This window comes from Trichomycterus rosablanca, chromosome 1, assembly GCF_030014385.1.
Source record: "Trichomycterus rosablanca isolate fTriRos1 chromosome 1, fTriRos1.hap1, whole genome shotgun sequence".
In the NCBI taxonomy this organism is placed as follows: Eukaryota; Metazoa; Chordata; class Actinopteri; order Siluriformes; family Trichomycteridae; genus Trichomycterus; species Trichomycterus rosablanca.
In genome coordinates, this window is record NC_085988.1 from 32162378 (window position 1) to 32179084 (window position 16707).

A 16707-nucleotide genomic window follows, 5' to 3' on the forward strand; every position below is an offset into this window, starting at 1 on the left:
AGCTTGTAAGGAACCTTAATAAGAGTCAATAAGAGACTCAGGGATGATGCATGAAAGGAATCAGATTCAACAGAGTCCTATGCTCTTCAGGAAAAGTGTCAGTTCTCACTCATTTACACCACCAAAAATTATAATTTTTTAACTTGTGTGTTTTTGTAAGAGGGAGTAAACCATGATACCTTGAGGAAACTCATATACACAGTGGTAAAATATACCAAACTTTAAACACACAGTATCCAATATCTGAAGATCAAACCCATGTGTTCAGGACCATTGCATTAGGCAGTCAGTGTTTTGCCCACAATACAGAATGCTGATTCATATATAATATATTTTAATATTTATCATTTTCTATAGCGACAGTCCCAAAATGGGTTTGGTTACACAGAAAACACACTACAGGATAATCAGAGAAAAAAATCAGGACACCTGCTGTGGGAGGCTCAATCAGTCAGATCATCTGGTAGTATCAGTCAGGTATAAAAAGTAAAATATTTGCTATGCAGGTAGCAATACAAACACAGAACACATGGGCAGCTGCATGTTGACTGGTGGCTTTCAAACCTTAGCTCTAACCCTAGCATTTAATTTAACTTTTTTTAAAACAGTTTTGGTTTGTGTCTCTCTTGTAAAATTACTTGCTCTACCTTAATACAACTATAAAAAAATAAAACTGGAGTGTATTACAGCCAGCTAGTTTACAGCCAGTCTATCAGCATTATGTTTTTTTCTAGTCCTATAACAAGTGTTTTCACATAGAGAGCATACACATGTTAAGAGTTTCTATGTGTACAAGACCTATTAGACTGATAAAACCGCGAACATTCTTCTAGCACATGTATTCACCTCAGAAATACAAGCTTAACACTACACGTTGATAAAATCCTAAGGGAGGAAGTGTGAAACAGTCAAATTATCGTATACTTCTTTCTGTCTTACCTCAGAATTAAAGTGACCAGAAAAAAGGGACTTCCTCATTCAACCCAAAATTTAGGTCATTTAATGCCACAACCAGAAATAAAGAAGCAAAATGTGTCATATTAAAGTGTGTGAACGTAAGGGAGGATTACCCCCCCCCCCCCCCCTCCAAAAATACGATTAAAGAATTGCTAGACTGCACACAGACAATAACTGTGCAGAACTTGCTGTGCATCTGTGCATCTATCCAGCCTGCATAGCTTAATGTCATGACCTACAAATAAAGTATATCTCTGTTCCTATTCCTATTCCTAGGGCCAGTGATAGCTCAGTGGTTAAGGTACTGGACTAATAAACAGAAGGTTGCCGGTTCAAGCCCCGCCACCACCAAGTTGCCACTGTTGGGTCCCTGAGCAAGGCCCTTAACCCTCAATTGCTCATTGTGTAAGTTGCTTTGGATAAAAGCATCTGCTAAATGCTGAAAATGTAAATGTAAATATTCAAAATACTACTAACCTGGTTAGCAAAGTTGTAATTGAACAAAAAGACATTATTTACAGTGTTAACTATTGTTATTGTTTTCAAAAACTTGAAGCCTCTAAGTGCTGAAACAGGGCTGTTTGGATTAAAGTGAATGCAGGGCTACAGTGAGTAATGTGTAGGTGATCAGAATAAGCATTTTATCTAGCATTTTACAATTTCACAAAGAGAATGAGGGTCTCAGATACAGGTGTTAAGGCAACACTAAGCATGAATGAAAGGATTTAAGAGTTTCACTGTAAGTTTCTATATATGATCTGATCACATGCAACAATAATAAGCAATAAAAAAAACTTCTAGCTATTTGGTGTGCATTATATAAAAAAAAAAGATAGAAAGAGTGTATAAATTTATAAATGCATTCATTTATGTTTGGTAATTAGGGTCACGATGGATCTAGATCCTATTCCTTATATACTAGACAAAAAATATACTCAAAAAAGCATTAACCCCTTGGCTGTCCCTGGGCCCAGAAATCAACAAGAATTACTATCTGTAAGTTTTACATTGTCAACGTATCCCTTGCTGGTAAAAAAGGTACCATTTGAAAGCTTAAAATGTATAATTGTTAGCAATGTACTTTTTTAGCAAAATATTTTTTAGCTTATTTTGTTTATAAGTTATCCTAAAAACACAAAACAATAGTTCCGATAAATTTAGAAAAAATATAGCGTTTGTATTTGTAGTAATATTGACAACACTTCTCACAATCGCATTCATGCTGTCCGCTTTACTTGAAATAAATGAGCATAAAAAATCCCGAAAAAATTCAATATTTGATAATGTTTTGCTATCATTGCAAAATGAAATAAAATCATAACTGCTGCTTACCAGAGCTTCTTTTCTTTAAACTGAGATCTATGTGTTGTTCCATTAACTGTTTTTCTTCTTGGTGGCCATCTTGGACGTTTCCAGAATATATAAATCCATATTTAACTGTCCTTACCCACCTTGTAACTAACACACACTGGCTTTTACAGCATCATTTTGGGTGGATAATTTATTCTATCGGCTTTTGGGGTAAAAAACTGAAAATGGTAATTCTTTATCTAAGCTGTCACTTATACTTCTACAACCAATGAAGAGAGAGTTTTTCATTGCCAGCTCACCTAAATGACACACATTGGAGAACTCCAAAAAAAATTAGCATATAGTGCTTTGGATTAGAGGAACAACTGAAATTCCGCCCAAAATCTGAATTCGGAAGCTCTGATTGGTTTATACAGTTGTTTTTTCAAAGCCTGAACCACGACTGAATCTCTGGAACAGTTGCACTGATCCATGGAGTTGTTTACTTATGACACCATAATGAAATAGAGTGAGCAAAACGAATGATTCTTTAGCATAGATAGGAGCACAGCTCCCTGATTCGATTGCAATGAATAATTTGTTTGAAAAGAGTCGTTTCTGATTTGTTTTTACTTAGTGATTCATTTTGCTTTTTGACAGACTGATGTGAAAAAATGGGGGGGGGGGGGGGGGGGGGGCTTTAGTGAGATGCTGGGTTCTCTTCAATAAGTGTGTTTGTGAGAGATTATATAATACCCTAACAAATTAAGCAGCATAAAGAATCAAGATAATCTCTTGCTTGACTTTTTGTCTTAGGTGAGATGTGTTTGAAAGAGATTGTTTTATAATACCCCTAACAAATCAAGCAGCATAAAAAATCAGGATCATCTCTTGCTTGAAGCTGTTTGAGAGATGCTATCTCCTAAATCCCAAAACACATATTACACATTCCAAGTAGCAATGTGAGCATACTTGTTTATAAATAAACAAATAGTATGCCAGAAAAAGTTGTAGCAGTTTAATATAATGGTGTTTGGACACAAAAAATTATGCCTTCCACAAATACAGTACCTGGAGCAGAGGGATAAACCTAGAATTGTGGAGCTTGACATCACAATGTCAAGTTTAGACGTGTGTGCCTATTGCAGGTGCTTTTGACAGTGGACAGGGGTCAGCATGTGCACTTGACTGGTCTGCGACAATGCAGTCCCATGCACAGAAGGGTTTGATACAAAGTGTGTGACAAATATTCAATTAATCTGAAATCTGAGCCACAAAAGCCTTTTTGTTGGTCTGTACTAGAAACTGTACCAGATAGCTTTTGACATCAGTTAGCCTTGGCTGCCCAACACCTTGTCGGTGGATTGTGTTTTCTTCCTCTTCAAATCACCATTGTTGGGTACTCACGCCACAAATATAGTACCTGAATCAGAGGATGAAATCTGGAAGCCTGGAGCTGTGTGATACCAACACTACTTCTTGCCCAAACAAAACAGGTAATGTGTAATATACGTAAACACATTGTTGGAAAGAGGTAAGATTTAGATGATGGAGCATCACTTAAAGGATCTCTATCTGCAGTATTCAATATTCTTGTATAATTCTGATGCTTTTTTAGAAACTCTCCCCTGTGTCTTGCCGCTATGTCCAAGTAGATCAGGGTGAGACTAGATTGAGTTTGAGGCTAATTGGTGCTAATTCGCCATCTGCTGCCTGCTTCAGCAGATGAAGGAGGTTAAAAGTCTCTCTTCTCAAGGAAATATCACAGAGAAAGAACGAGGGTGAAAGAGAGTAAAAATGGTGAGAGTGTGTGGGCAGAGTGAGGGCCAACAAGACTCGTGTCCTCAAATAGTCATAAGACATTAGTAGCTTAGTGCTGATATTTCTCACACATTTGCCAGTCATTGCCAGAAGCTAGAGAGGCAGGGTAGTGAACAAAACCCTTGAGAACGAGACAGAAGAAGACAAGTGATAATGAGAACACAGATTAGTGTAAACTGGTATGTGTGGCACTTTTTGTGGGGCAATAAACAAAAACACGTTTTTGGGACATTATAAAATAAGTATTATAAAACGGATAGTTCCGGTCCTAAAATCTGATTGGCTGAGCCGCGTTCGAAGCCGTTGTAAAATCCCCGATAAACGCACACCTAGGACCACCTCACATCATTCCATATTAATACGCCACTGAATACAAAAGTTAATGTTATTTTCGCCCTCATGTTGCCTAGCAACACTGTTAATCGAACTATTTTGCGTCGCGGAAGAATGCTTTATTGTAAGTTTATACACAATAAATACATTTATGAATTAAACATTTAATCCGCTTCGCGTCGTGCCAAAAACGTCATCCCCGTGCTAAAATCACAGTAATGCACGGCCCCTCGTGGCTTATTGCTTTAATCACACAGCATGCTTCAGGACCACTATTCTAATAATAATAATAATAATAATAATAATGAAAACTCATTTTGAACAATTCATTAAAACTGCTGTGGTAATATTGCACAACTCTAGGGTGCTGGGGACTTTACAAGTTACTCTCTCTGTGGAGTTTGGCATGTACTTCCTTCCCACGGCCCAGCAACACAGAAGATTAACAGGCTACTCTAAATTACCTCCAGCTGTGAGAAAGTGAAAAAGTTATTACAAACAATACTAGTGTGTTTGTGTGTGTGTATACTGATCAGCCATAACATTACAACCACCTCCTTGTTTCTACACTCACTGTCCATTTCACCAGTTCCACTTATCATATAGAAGCACTTTGAAGTTCTACAATTATTGACTGTAGTCCATCTGTTTCTCTGCATACCTTTTTAGCCTGCTTTCACCCTGTTCTTCAATGGTCAGGACCCCCACAGAGCAGGTATTATTTAAGTGGTGGATTATTCTCAGCACTGCAGTGACACTGACATGGTGGTGGTGCGTTAGTGTGTGTTGTGCTGGTATGAGTGGATCAGACACAGCAATGCTGCTGGAGTTTTTAAATACTGTCTTCAGAGAAGATTGCTCATCTATTGCTGCTGTTTGACCTTCTAGACCTTCATCAGTGGTCACAGTACGCTGCCCACGGGGCGCTGTTGGCTGAATATTTTTGGTTGGTGGACTATTCTCAGTCCAGCAGTGACAGTGAGGTGTTTAAAAACTCCATCAGCATTGCTGTGTCTTATCCATTCATACAAGCACAACACACCACCACCATGTCAGTGTCACTGTGTTAGAATGCGGGTTTGAGAAAACCCATAACGTAGGGGGAACCCAAGTATGGATACACAAAAAGGGTCGCGAACTGAAGTTGACAATGAATATTTATTGAGATTCAGAAAAACCAGGAAAATGGTGATAGGTCCAAACAGAGGACACTGAAGCGGCTGGAGCAATACTGTGGGTTAAGAGGAGCTATGATCTGAGTCCAGGTACAAGAGGGGTTGGTGTCCAACACTGTCCAGAGCTTAGGCAGAACAAGCAGTGGCAGTGGGAGAAGAACCAGGGTCACAGGAGCAAGGAGCCAAGTTCAAGAACCAACAGGAGTGCAGGGGTGGTAGTGGAAGATGAACCAGGGTCACAGGAGCTAGGAGCCAAGTCCAGGAACCAACAGGGAAGCCAGATGATGAATGGATCGCTGGGCTAGAATCAACAGGGAAGAAAAATAACAACGTTGAAAAATAGTTTGAACAGCAACAAGATAATGTCCTTCACAAAAGAAAGATTAGCTCAGGAGTCAGGTGTCACTGTACCGCGGTGACAAGCAGACAATCTGGCGATGGGTGGTGGAAAAGCCGGCGTTTAAGAGCAGTAGCTGATTAAGTGGAGAATGAGGCACAGGTGAGTGAGGTCCGCCCTCCAGCGATCCATTGGTTGGCTTCCACTGCAACCTCCGGGAACAGTACCGCTCCCAGCCGCTGGGGGGAGAAGGAAGCCGGGCAAGCAAAAACACATACGCAAATCTAACTAGAAGAAAAAGGCGAAAGTCCGAAATAAACCTAAAAGAAAACAAAATAAAACGGAGGATAACAGAACGTAAACCGGCTGGGAAAATAAACATGAAAAATAATGAATCAGGGAAAACGAAAGTAACCAGGTAAGAGTGGATTATAACACACTGCAGTGCTGTGAGTGATCCACCACCTAAATAATATCTACTCTGTGGTGGTCCTGTGGGGGTCCTGACCATTGAAGAACAGGATGAAAGGGGGCTAATAACGCACTACAAAATGCTTCTATATGGTAAGTGAGGCCGATAAAATGGACAATGTGTGTAGAAACAAGGAGGTGGTTTTAAAGTTATGGCTGATCGGTGTATGTGTATATACAGTGTATCACAAAAGTGAGTACACCCCTCACATTTCTGCAAATATTTTATTATATCTTTTCATGGGACAACACTATAGACATGAAACTTGGATATAACTTAGAGTAGTCAGTGTACAACTTGTATAGCAGTGTAGATTTACTGTCTTCTGAAAATAACTCAACACACAGCCATTAATGTCTAAATGGCTGGCAACATAAGTGAGTACACCCCACAGTGAACATGTCCAAATTGTGCCCAAAGTGTCAATATTTTGTGTGACCACCATGATTATCCAGCACTGCCTTAACCCTCCTGGGCATGGAATTCACCAGAGCTGCACAGGTTGCTACTGGAATCCTCTTCCACTCCTCCATGATGACATCACGGAGCTGGTGGATGTTAGACACCTTGAACTCCTCCACCTTCCACTTGAGGATGCGCCACAGGTGCTCAATTGGGTTTAGTCCATCACCTTTACCTTCAGCTTCCTCAGCAAGGCAGTTGTCATCTTGGAGGTTGTGTTTGGGGTCGTTATCCTGTTGGAAAACTGCCATGAGGCCCAGTTTTCGAAGGGAGGGGATCATGCTCTGTTTCAGAATGTCACAGTACATGTTGGAATTCATGTTTCCCTCAATGAACTGCAGCTCCCCAGTGCCAGCAACACTCATGCAGCCCAAGACCATGATGCTACCACCACCATGCTTGACTGTAGGCAAGATACAGTTGTCTTGGTACTTCTCACCAGGGCGCCGCCACACATGCTGGACACCATCTGAGCCAAACAAGTTTATCTTGGTCTCGTCAGACCACAGGGCATTCCAGTAATCCATGTTCTTGGACTGCTTGTCTTCAGCAAACTGTTTGCGGGCTTTCTTGTGCGTCAGCTTCCTTCTGGGATGACGACCATGCAGACCGAGTTGATGCAGTGTGCGGCGTATGGTCTGAGCACTGACAGGCTGACCTCCCACGTCTTCAACCTCTGCAGCAATGCTGGCAGCACTCATGTGTCTATTTTTTAAAGCCAACCTCTGGATATGACGCCGAACACGTGGACTCAACTTCTTTGGTCGACCCTGGCGACGCCTGTTCCGAGTGGAACCTGTCCTGGAAAACCGCTGTATGACCTTGGCCACCATGCTGTAGCTCAGTTTCAGGGTGTTAGCAATCTTCTTATAGCCCAGGCCATCTTTGTGGAGAGCAACAATTCTATTTCTCACATCCTCAGAGAGTTCTTTGCCATGAGGTGCCATGTTGAATATCCAGTGGCCAGTATGAGAGAATTGTACCCAAAACACCAAATTTAACAGCCCTGCTCCCCATTTACACCTGGGACCTTGACACATGACACCAGGGAGGGACAACGACACATTTGGGCACAATTTGGATATGTTCACTGTGGGGTGTACTCACTTATGTTGCCAGCTATTTAGACATTAATGGCTGTGTGTTGAGTTATTTTCAGAAGACAGTAAATCTACACTGCTATACAAGCTGTACACTGACTACTCTAAGTTATATCCAAGTTTCATGTCTATAGTGTTGTCCCATGAAAAGATATAATGAAATATTTGCAGAAATGTGAGGGGTGTACTCACTTTTGTGATACACTGTATACAGTTCCTGGTTTATCCTACTTGTCTTTCCCTTGTCAGTGAGAAAATACTGGCTGTATTATGTGCATGGAATGAGTATTACTATATACTAAATACACTTTTTACAATGATGTAATGATGCTATAAAAGACTGTGAAATATACCACAGAGCAGTAAGAAAGTGAAAACTCACTTCTAAAGTGTTTGCTTGAGTGTGCGTATGTTATGGCTTACTGCACCTCAGAGACACAGTAAAGAGGGGGTGAGAGTATTATCAATCCACAGTTTTCTTTCTGACAACAAAAAACAAGAAGTGCAGTTGTGACTGTTGGGTTAAGTGTGTCTATATAAAACGTTCAACTATGACATATGGAGGTGAGCATCTGTAATCTACAGAGCAAGATTCCAGCTAAGAACAGTCAGTGGCAATAGAGGTCAAAGCATTCTCGTACCACTGGGTCCACAGTAACCTTTACATGGCCGGCCTACAGGGTAGAACAAGATGATGGAATACATACCTTCTGTTGTGTCACCCTGTAGTAATGAGCTGTCACTTTCCAATCAAATGTCCTTGCTTCATGTGAAGTGCATAGCTATGTGCATCAAGGTTCTTTTTTACCTCACTACTGTGTGTGTGTGTGTGTGTGTGTGTGTGTACAAAGTCCTGAAGTACTGCTGGCACCATGTAAAACAATCCCAAAGGCCAAGCTTTGACAACGAACCTAGCCTGCGATGGATGGCCATATACACCAGAGAGAGAGAGAGAGAGAGAGTAGGAGAGAGAGAGAGAGAAACTGCAAAACTGCATTATTCTGTTTCCATCCACATGTGCTGACGAGGAGATACACAGGGAAAAATACCTGTTTCAGGACTGACAAAGCTGAAGAGAATTTCTAGGGAAAAAAAACTGTTGGAACACACACAACAGCACTTTCCTCTCGTGTGTTTATGTTAAGTAACTAATTAACACTTACTGAGAGGTTTCCTAGTTAAAATAATGGTTTAAAGTCCTTTACACAAAAATATGATTACTAATTGGTAATTCATCTTGTATTGCAGTGCTTGGGTGGTGCATCAGTAAATTATGCCAGCCCACTACTGGATCCAGGATCGGAATCCCCAGAAGTGCTATTGGCTGAGACCCTGGGTTGGATTGGTGTCCTGTTCGTGATGCGTTATTGTATTGGGCGCAGTGATTCCAGTAAAAACAGGCCTACTGTGACCAGGATACAGTGATGGTAAAACATGAAAATAAAATGAAAATAAAATTATTCTTGAATTGTTTAAATGTAATTATATTAATTAATTTAGGCTCAAGGTAGTATTTAGAGTCAGTCACAAATAATATGAGTATAATGAAAAGTCCATGCAATTATACCTATGTTGCAGCTAACAGTTTAATCTTGTGTGTACATTACATGATGAATTGATATGCATAGCCACACGACATTAAGAAAGCTTGATAGACTCCAAGTTTTCTAACTTCCTACATAAACCACATAAATGTGACCAAGTCAGGTAACGAGTTTCACCTCAAAGAAACCAATATGTGCAATATGAGCCCAGTCTCATGGTGAATAAACCCCAAATAACTTGTCATGTGAAGGAAGCCTTATTATTAGTCAACACACTATAAATGTGTCCTGCAAAGATTTGTGGTGTCATAAAATTTTCATCTTGCAAATTATTAAACCAGTTCTATGGACAGTAATGTTAAGGTGTTTCCTTACCAGTGGAAACATTTGTAGACTAAAACTAGATGCAATTTGATTGTTGTTTGATTATGTTTAAAGTACATATATAAATGTTGTTATGATTTAATACTATGTTCACTCCTTTTAATTTCCTTTTTTAATATATTTCACTTAATGCTGAGAAATACATACTTTTTGTCATTAGACATTATGTAAGTATAATTAAAGTAGATATTTGGACTGAAATATATGAAATAACAAAAATAAACGGGTTAAATATGAGAAATGGGAATCAGTGTATAATTAGTGAATATGTTGTATTCAAGATTCAAGATTCAAGATTTACTTTATTGTCATTTTACTGTACACCGAAGTGTACAGAAAAAACGAGATTACGTGCATTGGTTCACGTTAAAAACACCACAGGTTTAAAAAATAAGAAATATATATAGAATAGTAATAGAATAGTAAAGTTAAATAATACTACTAATAATAATACTGACATTACGTTATTAAACAAGTTTTTAGTGCCATTTTTTGTGATAATATTCTCACTCAGGTGGTAAAAAGAGTATAAGTGCTTATAATTAGGATAGCTATTCATATTTTAAATACATATTTTAAAATAGAAATCTCATGATATAGATGGATAGATTCAACGTTATTGTCATTGCTCAGTACAGGTACAAAGCAACAAAATGTAGTTAGCATCTACCAGAAGTGCAAATAGTAGCATTGTGTAAAGAAAACAGAATATCAGTAAACGTACATATCTATGATTAATATATATATATATATATATATATATATATATATATATATATATATATATATATATATATATATATAATTATAACAGCTATATTAGCTATTTACATATATGGAGTTATATCTATGTACAAAGTACTATATACATAATATCAATAAAAATAATAAACATATAAATAAAAATGGGATTAGTTAGGTGTATATTATAATAATAACAGTAATAATAATAAAAGATTAGTTAGGTATGTATTATAAAACAAGAATAAAAATAAAAGGTAGATAACTATACAACTGTAACTATAACTATAAAAGACGCTGCTAAATATATATATATATATACAGTGTATCACAAAAGTGAGTACACCCCTCACATTTCTGCAGATATTTAAGTATATCTTTTCATGGGACAACACTGACAAAATGACACTTTGACACAATGAAAAGTAGTCTGTGTGCAGCTTATATAACAGTGTAAATTTATTCTTCCCTCAAAATAACTCAATATACAGCCATTAATGTCTAAACCACCGGCAACAAAAGTGAGTACACCCCTTAGTGAAAGTTCCTGAAGTGTCAATATTTTGTGTGGCCATCATTATTTCCCAGAACTGCCTTAACTCTCCTGGGCATGGAGTTTACCAGAGCTTCACAGGTTGCCACTGGAATGCTTTTCCACTCCTCCATGACGACATCACGGAGCTGGCGGATATTCGAGACTTTGCGCTCCTCCACCTTCCGCTTGAGGATGCCCCAAAGATGTTCTATTGGGTTTAGGTCTGGAGACATGCTTGGCCAGTCCATCACCTTTACCCTCAGCCTCTTCAATAAAGCAGTGGTCGTCTTAGAGGTGTGTTTGGGGTCATTATCATGCTGGAACACTGCCCTGCGACCCAGTTTCCGGAGGGAGGGGATCATGCTCTGCTTCAGTATTTCACAGTACATATTGGAGTTCATGTGTCCCTCAATGAAATGTAACTCCCCAACACCTGCTGCACTCATGCAGCCCCAGACCATGGCATTCCCACCACCATGCTTGACTGTAGGCATGACACACTTATCTTTGTACTCCTCACCTGATTGCCGCCACACATGCTTGAGACCATCTGAACCAAACAAATTAATCTTGGTCTCATCAGACCATAGGACATGGTTCCAGTAATCCATGTCCTTTGTTGACATGTCTTCAGCAAACTGTTTGCAGGCTTTCTTGTGTAGAGACTTCAGAAGAGGCTTCCTTCTGAGGTGACAGCCATGCAGACCAATTTGATGTAGTGTGCGGCGTATGGTCTGAGCACTGACAGGCTGACCCCCCACCTTTTCAATCTCTGCAGCAATGCTGACAGCACTCCTGCGCCTATCTTTCAAAGACAGCAGTTGGATGTGACGCTGAGCACGTGCACTCAGCTTCTTTGGACGACCAACGCGAGGTCTGTTCTGAGTGGACCCTGCTCTTTTAAAACGCTGGATGATCTTGGCCACTGTGCTGCAGCCCAGTTTCAGGGTGTTGGCAATCTTCTTGTAGCCTTGGCCATCTTCATGTAGCGCAACAATTCGTCTTTTAGGATCCTCAGAGAGTTCTTTGCCATGAGGTGCCATGTTGGAACTTTCAGTGACCAGTATGAGAGAGTGTGAGAGCTGTACTACTAAATTGAACACACCTGCTCCCTATGCACACCTGAGACCTAGTAACACTAACAAATCACATGACATTTTGGAGGGAAAATGACAAGCAGTGCTCAATTTGGACATTTAGGGGTGTAGTCTCTTAGGGGTGTACTCACTTTTGTTGCCGGTGGTTTAGACATTAATGGCTGTATATTGAGTTATTTTGAGGGAAGAATAAATTTACACTGTTATATAAGCTGCACACAGACTACTTTTCATTGTGTCAAAGTGTCATTTTGTCAGTGTTGTCCCATGAAAAGATATACTTAAATATCTGCAGAAATGTGAGGGGTGTACTCACTTTTGTGATACACTGTATATATATACTGTATATATATATATATATATATATATATATATATATATATATATATAGATATAGATATAGAGATATATATATACAGTATATATATATATGACAGTCATGTAAAGTGCAGGTGCAAATGATAAATAATAATAATAACAGTCCAGTGTGTAGTCCATGGTGTTGATGGTATTAACAGTGCAAATGATGAATAATAAAAAATAGGTCCGGTGTGTAGTCCAGGGTGTTGATGGTATTAACAGTGCAAATGATGAATAATAAAAAATAGGTCCGGTGTGTAGTCCAGGGTGTTGTGGTGTTAGCTGCGAAGAGTGGTGTTTAATAAAGTAATTGAGGTGGGGAAAAAACTGTTTTTGAGCCGACTGGTCCTGGCACGTATGCTCCTGTATCTCTTCTTAGATGGCAGAATGTTATTCAGTGTGTGGCTGGGGTGGTAGAGGTCCCTGATGATGCTGGTGGTGAAGGTCTCCGATGGTAGGGAGCTGTGTAGCAATGATACGTTGAGCAGTTCTTATGAAGGGCCTTCCTTTCAGCCACCGTGGAGGTATTGTACCACACTGTCACACAGTTGGACAGTATGCTCTCGATGGTGCAGCGGTAAAAGTTTGTGAGGATTTAAGAAGGCAGATGGTCCTTTTTTAAAATATAAAGGGTTTAATTCTATATGTTACACTGTTCAGAAGTTAATCGGTACTATTAGTAAATTAATGGGTAAGGTGCAACATAACCATGACATCACAACAAGCTGAAAGTAGATTATCCAGTGACCTTTCAGGCCTTTGTGACCTTTCTGACCCTGATCTCTGTAATAGCAATAGCAGCTGTGTGTGTGTAAACTCACATGTATAATAATTAACCTAGAAGCTAGATCTAAACACACACACAACACACACATACCCACTCATTCACAATTTGCTATATCAAGTGCCTGCAGCTGAGCTATTTAACCATCTGGTAAATCACAATTACACACTGCACTTTAAATGTAATGTAATAACACTGATCACATCATCATAGAGCATCACAGCTTGATCCAAGCACCAAGGAATCCAATTAACAATTAGTGAAATACACTCACAGATATGGTGTTAGGAATGTACTGTAGTCTAGCAGTGTCTTTTGCGTTTGTCTATACCATTGCTAAAGCTGTACTAAGCTGTTTACCAATCTTACACATTACACATAACTGAACCAACTGCCAATTTTGGTCACATGGCACTACATCTCTCTCTGCTTGCTGCTATAGGTCTGTAAAGTTTGTTTTGGAAAAGACATGTATATGGTGAAGTACTTACATTTGTAAAACTAAAAAAAATAGAAAGATAAATAAATGAATCATTTTGGTGGAATGAAGAAGGCAGTTGCAGCATGCAAAATGAGAATAATAGTGAACTGGAAGCCAATGTCCAAGATTTGTCTATGCATTTGAGGTGAAATTTTGGTAGAATGGCCACTCCTGAAAAGGTGAGTTTTCTCCATTTGTGCATAATGGTATAATGGTGCAATCAAAATTATTCAACCCTCATTGCAAATTAGGTTTATTACCAAACTTTACAAACTTTTAACGGTTACAATAAATCAATCAAACAAGAACAATTTAAATAGCTCAACACAACTAATAAGACAAATGGTTTTTTTTTTTTTTTTTAATTCAGCACAAAATGCCACTTAGAGATTTATGACAGTTCGCATCTGTATTTAAATCCCTTCAGAGCACGCTTTTTGGGACCTTTTAGCCTGCATCACATCTCCAGACAGGTAAGTCATTTTAAGATTCAACAGGTCTGGCAGTAAGCATGCCTTGCTGTGGCTGGTGACATTTACCCCAACTGTAAATTTAATTTGGTTATAGATATTATTATATTATATATAATATTATATTATATACATTATATTATTATATTTGATGGCAAATGTACTATTTTAGTATTAGTAACAGTTGGTGGGTGTTAAGTATTCTGTTATTTTTATAATAACTATTATTAGAAGTAGTAGTATTGTCTTTATTATTGTTATTATTATTGTTATTATTATTATTATAACTATGTGTAGTAGAAGAATGATAGTTTAGAGATATAGCTTTGTGTTACAATTTGTAGATATTAAAATAGTGTACTTCATTAAATACTATAGTTTAGTTTAAGTTTTGCTGCAACATTTCTGAGATGGATAGATTCACTACAGCTGAGCTACATTTGCATAAAGTAACTTGTAGCTTAAAAGTGCAGCATAGTGGCCTTACATCAAGAGGGTCCTGGGTTCGATTCCCAAGTGGAGCGCTCTGGGTGATTTCTGTGTGGAGTTTGCATGTTCTCTCTATGTCTGTGTGGGTTTCCTCTGGGTGCTCTGGTTTCCACTCACAGTCCAAAGACATGCAGTCAGGTTATTTGGACATACAAAATTGTCCGAAGTGTGTGAATGTTTGTGTAAGTGTGTTTGCCCCATAATGGACTGGCAACCTGTCCAGGTGTGTCCTAAAATAGCAGTAGATACTTATAGCACTCTTTAATACTTAATGTTACGTAACAAGCTCTAAATCAGATCTATATAGAGATTCATTATTTAAAAACTGTCTCTTCACACAATGTATGGACACAGTTGAGGCAATTACTGTGATGTGTTTATTTAAGGATTTTCAGGACACACACACAACCTCTCCTGCAAGCACAAGTACCATCTGTGTCGCAGTAATGTAATGCAAGAAAAATACCTGAGGCATACTTACTTATTTATAATTGAATGAATCACTCCCATCACCCTCACTCTAATATATGCTAACAGTTAATAGATTTCCGAGAGCCAAAAAGTCAGGAACACAGGCCAGAGTGGAAAAATATCACTCTAGTGCTCTGTGTTACCAGATTTGATTTTATGGTGCTCTCACAGTCCCTTTGCCTCATTAGCAGCCTATTGTTCCCACCATGTAGCAGAGCGCATACAGTTAATGCTGCCTGCTATAAAACACATCATGCATGTACAAGCCTCTAGGCCATCATATCAGCAAAATGATGTTTCCAGCAATGCTATGCTTTTTAAGCAGGATTGTTTCAGACACATACCTATCACAGTACAATGACTTTTAAATTCCTTCAGTGTATAAATTATATGCACTCTCTGAGCACTATAACGTGCACTTAGCTGGTATGTACATGATCACATTGAATCACTTACCATACAGCTGAACTTTGTAGGTATACAATTACTAAATACAGGCCACATTTGCTCTGTAAACTTTGTCAACCCCTGTGCCCCATTTATCAATTTTGATATCAATCCCATAGGATTCTCACTAATCAGATGATTTTTGAAACACACATTAACTCATCAATGCACACTTCATTGTGTCATTGCAGTGCTGAAAATGGTCCACCACCCAAATGACAGTGAGGACCCTATAAGGGTCCCTTTAGAGTGATATATAGTTATATATACAACATTATAGATTTATTTCTTCAGTCATCTTTAGTCAGTCATCAGTCATCTAACCATTTTTCACTGATCATTCTGGTTACAAATAGATAGCTGGGTTTGATTTGAAAGACTAGCTGCAAACCTATAGCATTAAACAACAAACTATATTTTATGCTGATTTTAGCTAATCTGTAGCAAATACTTCCAGTTATACTCCGGAATTTTGTGAAAAACCCTTTTTAAAACTATTGGCAGTAAAAGAGGAGGCCATCAATATGTCTATAACATACTCTTTATTGCCAAATGTTTTTGGACACCCTGATTACAAGCTTGGACATCCCAATTAAAAAACAAATAATATTAAAATAGTGTGACCTCTATGTGATCTTTCCTCTATAACAGCATCCACTCTTCTGAAAAGGCTTCTCATAATAATTTGAAGTATGTTTGTGGGAATATGGGCACTGATGTTGTCAAGAAAGCTTCAACTGATTTTCCAATTCATTCCAAAGCTGTTCAGTGGGGGTCAGGGCTGTGTGCAGGCCTCAGGAGTTTCTTTAAACCAAGCTTTTCTTCATGTCTTTAAAGACCCTGCTTTGTGCACAGGGGCACAGTAATGCTGGAACAGGAAAGGGCCTGCCCTAATCTGTTGCTGCAAAGTTGGAAGCACTTCCAATATAAAATCGTTTTATTACAGCTTTTAGCGAT

General features: G+C 38.6%; 1 protein-coding gene across 2 annotated transcripts in view; it reads right to left on the bottom strand.

Moving 5' to 3' along the window:
* Positions 1 to 5540: 5540 nt before the first annotated feature.
* The window catches only part of LOC134309922 (retinoblastoma-like protein 2), a 35476-nt gene continuing 24309 nt past the window's right edge, over positions 5541 to 16707 (bottom strand). The window contains exons 13-14 of one of the 2 annotated variants that reach the window (XR_010011240.1): positions 5988 to 6152; positions 5541 to 5877 (exon numbers count right to left, since the gene is read on the bottom strand). Coding sequence is in view for 1 of the 2 variants with exons in the window: in XM_062991388.1 (XP_062847458.1) it covers positions 6198 to 6233 (36 nt within the window). In the remaining variant the exon portion in view is untranslated. Of the gene's footprint in view, positions 5878 to 5987; positions 6234 to 16707 lie in introns of those variants that run through there. The other variant, XM_062991388.1, reaches the window with a different exon arrangement.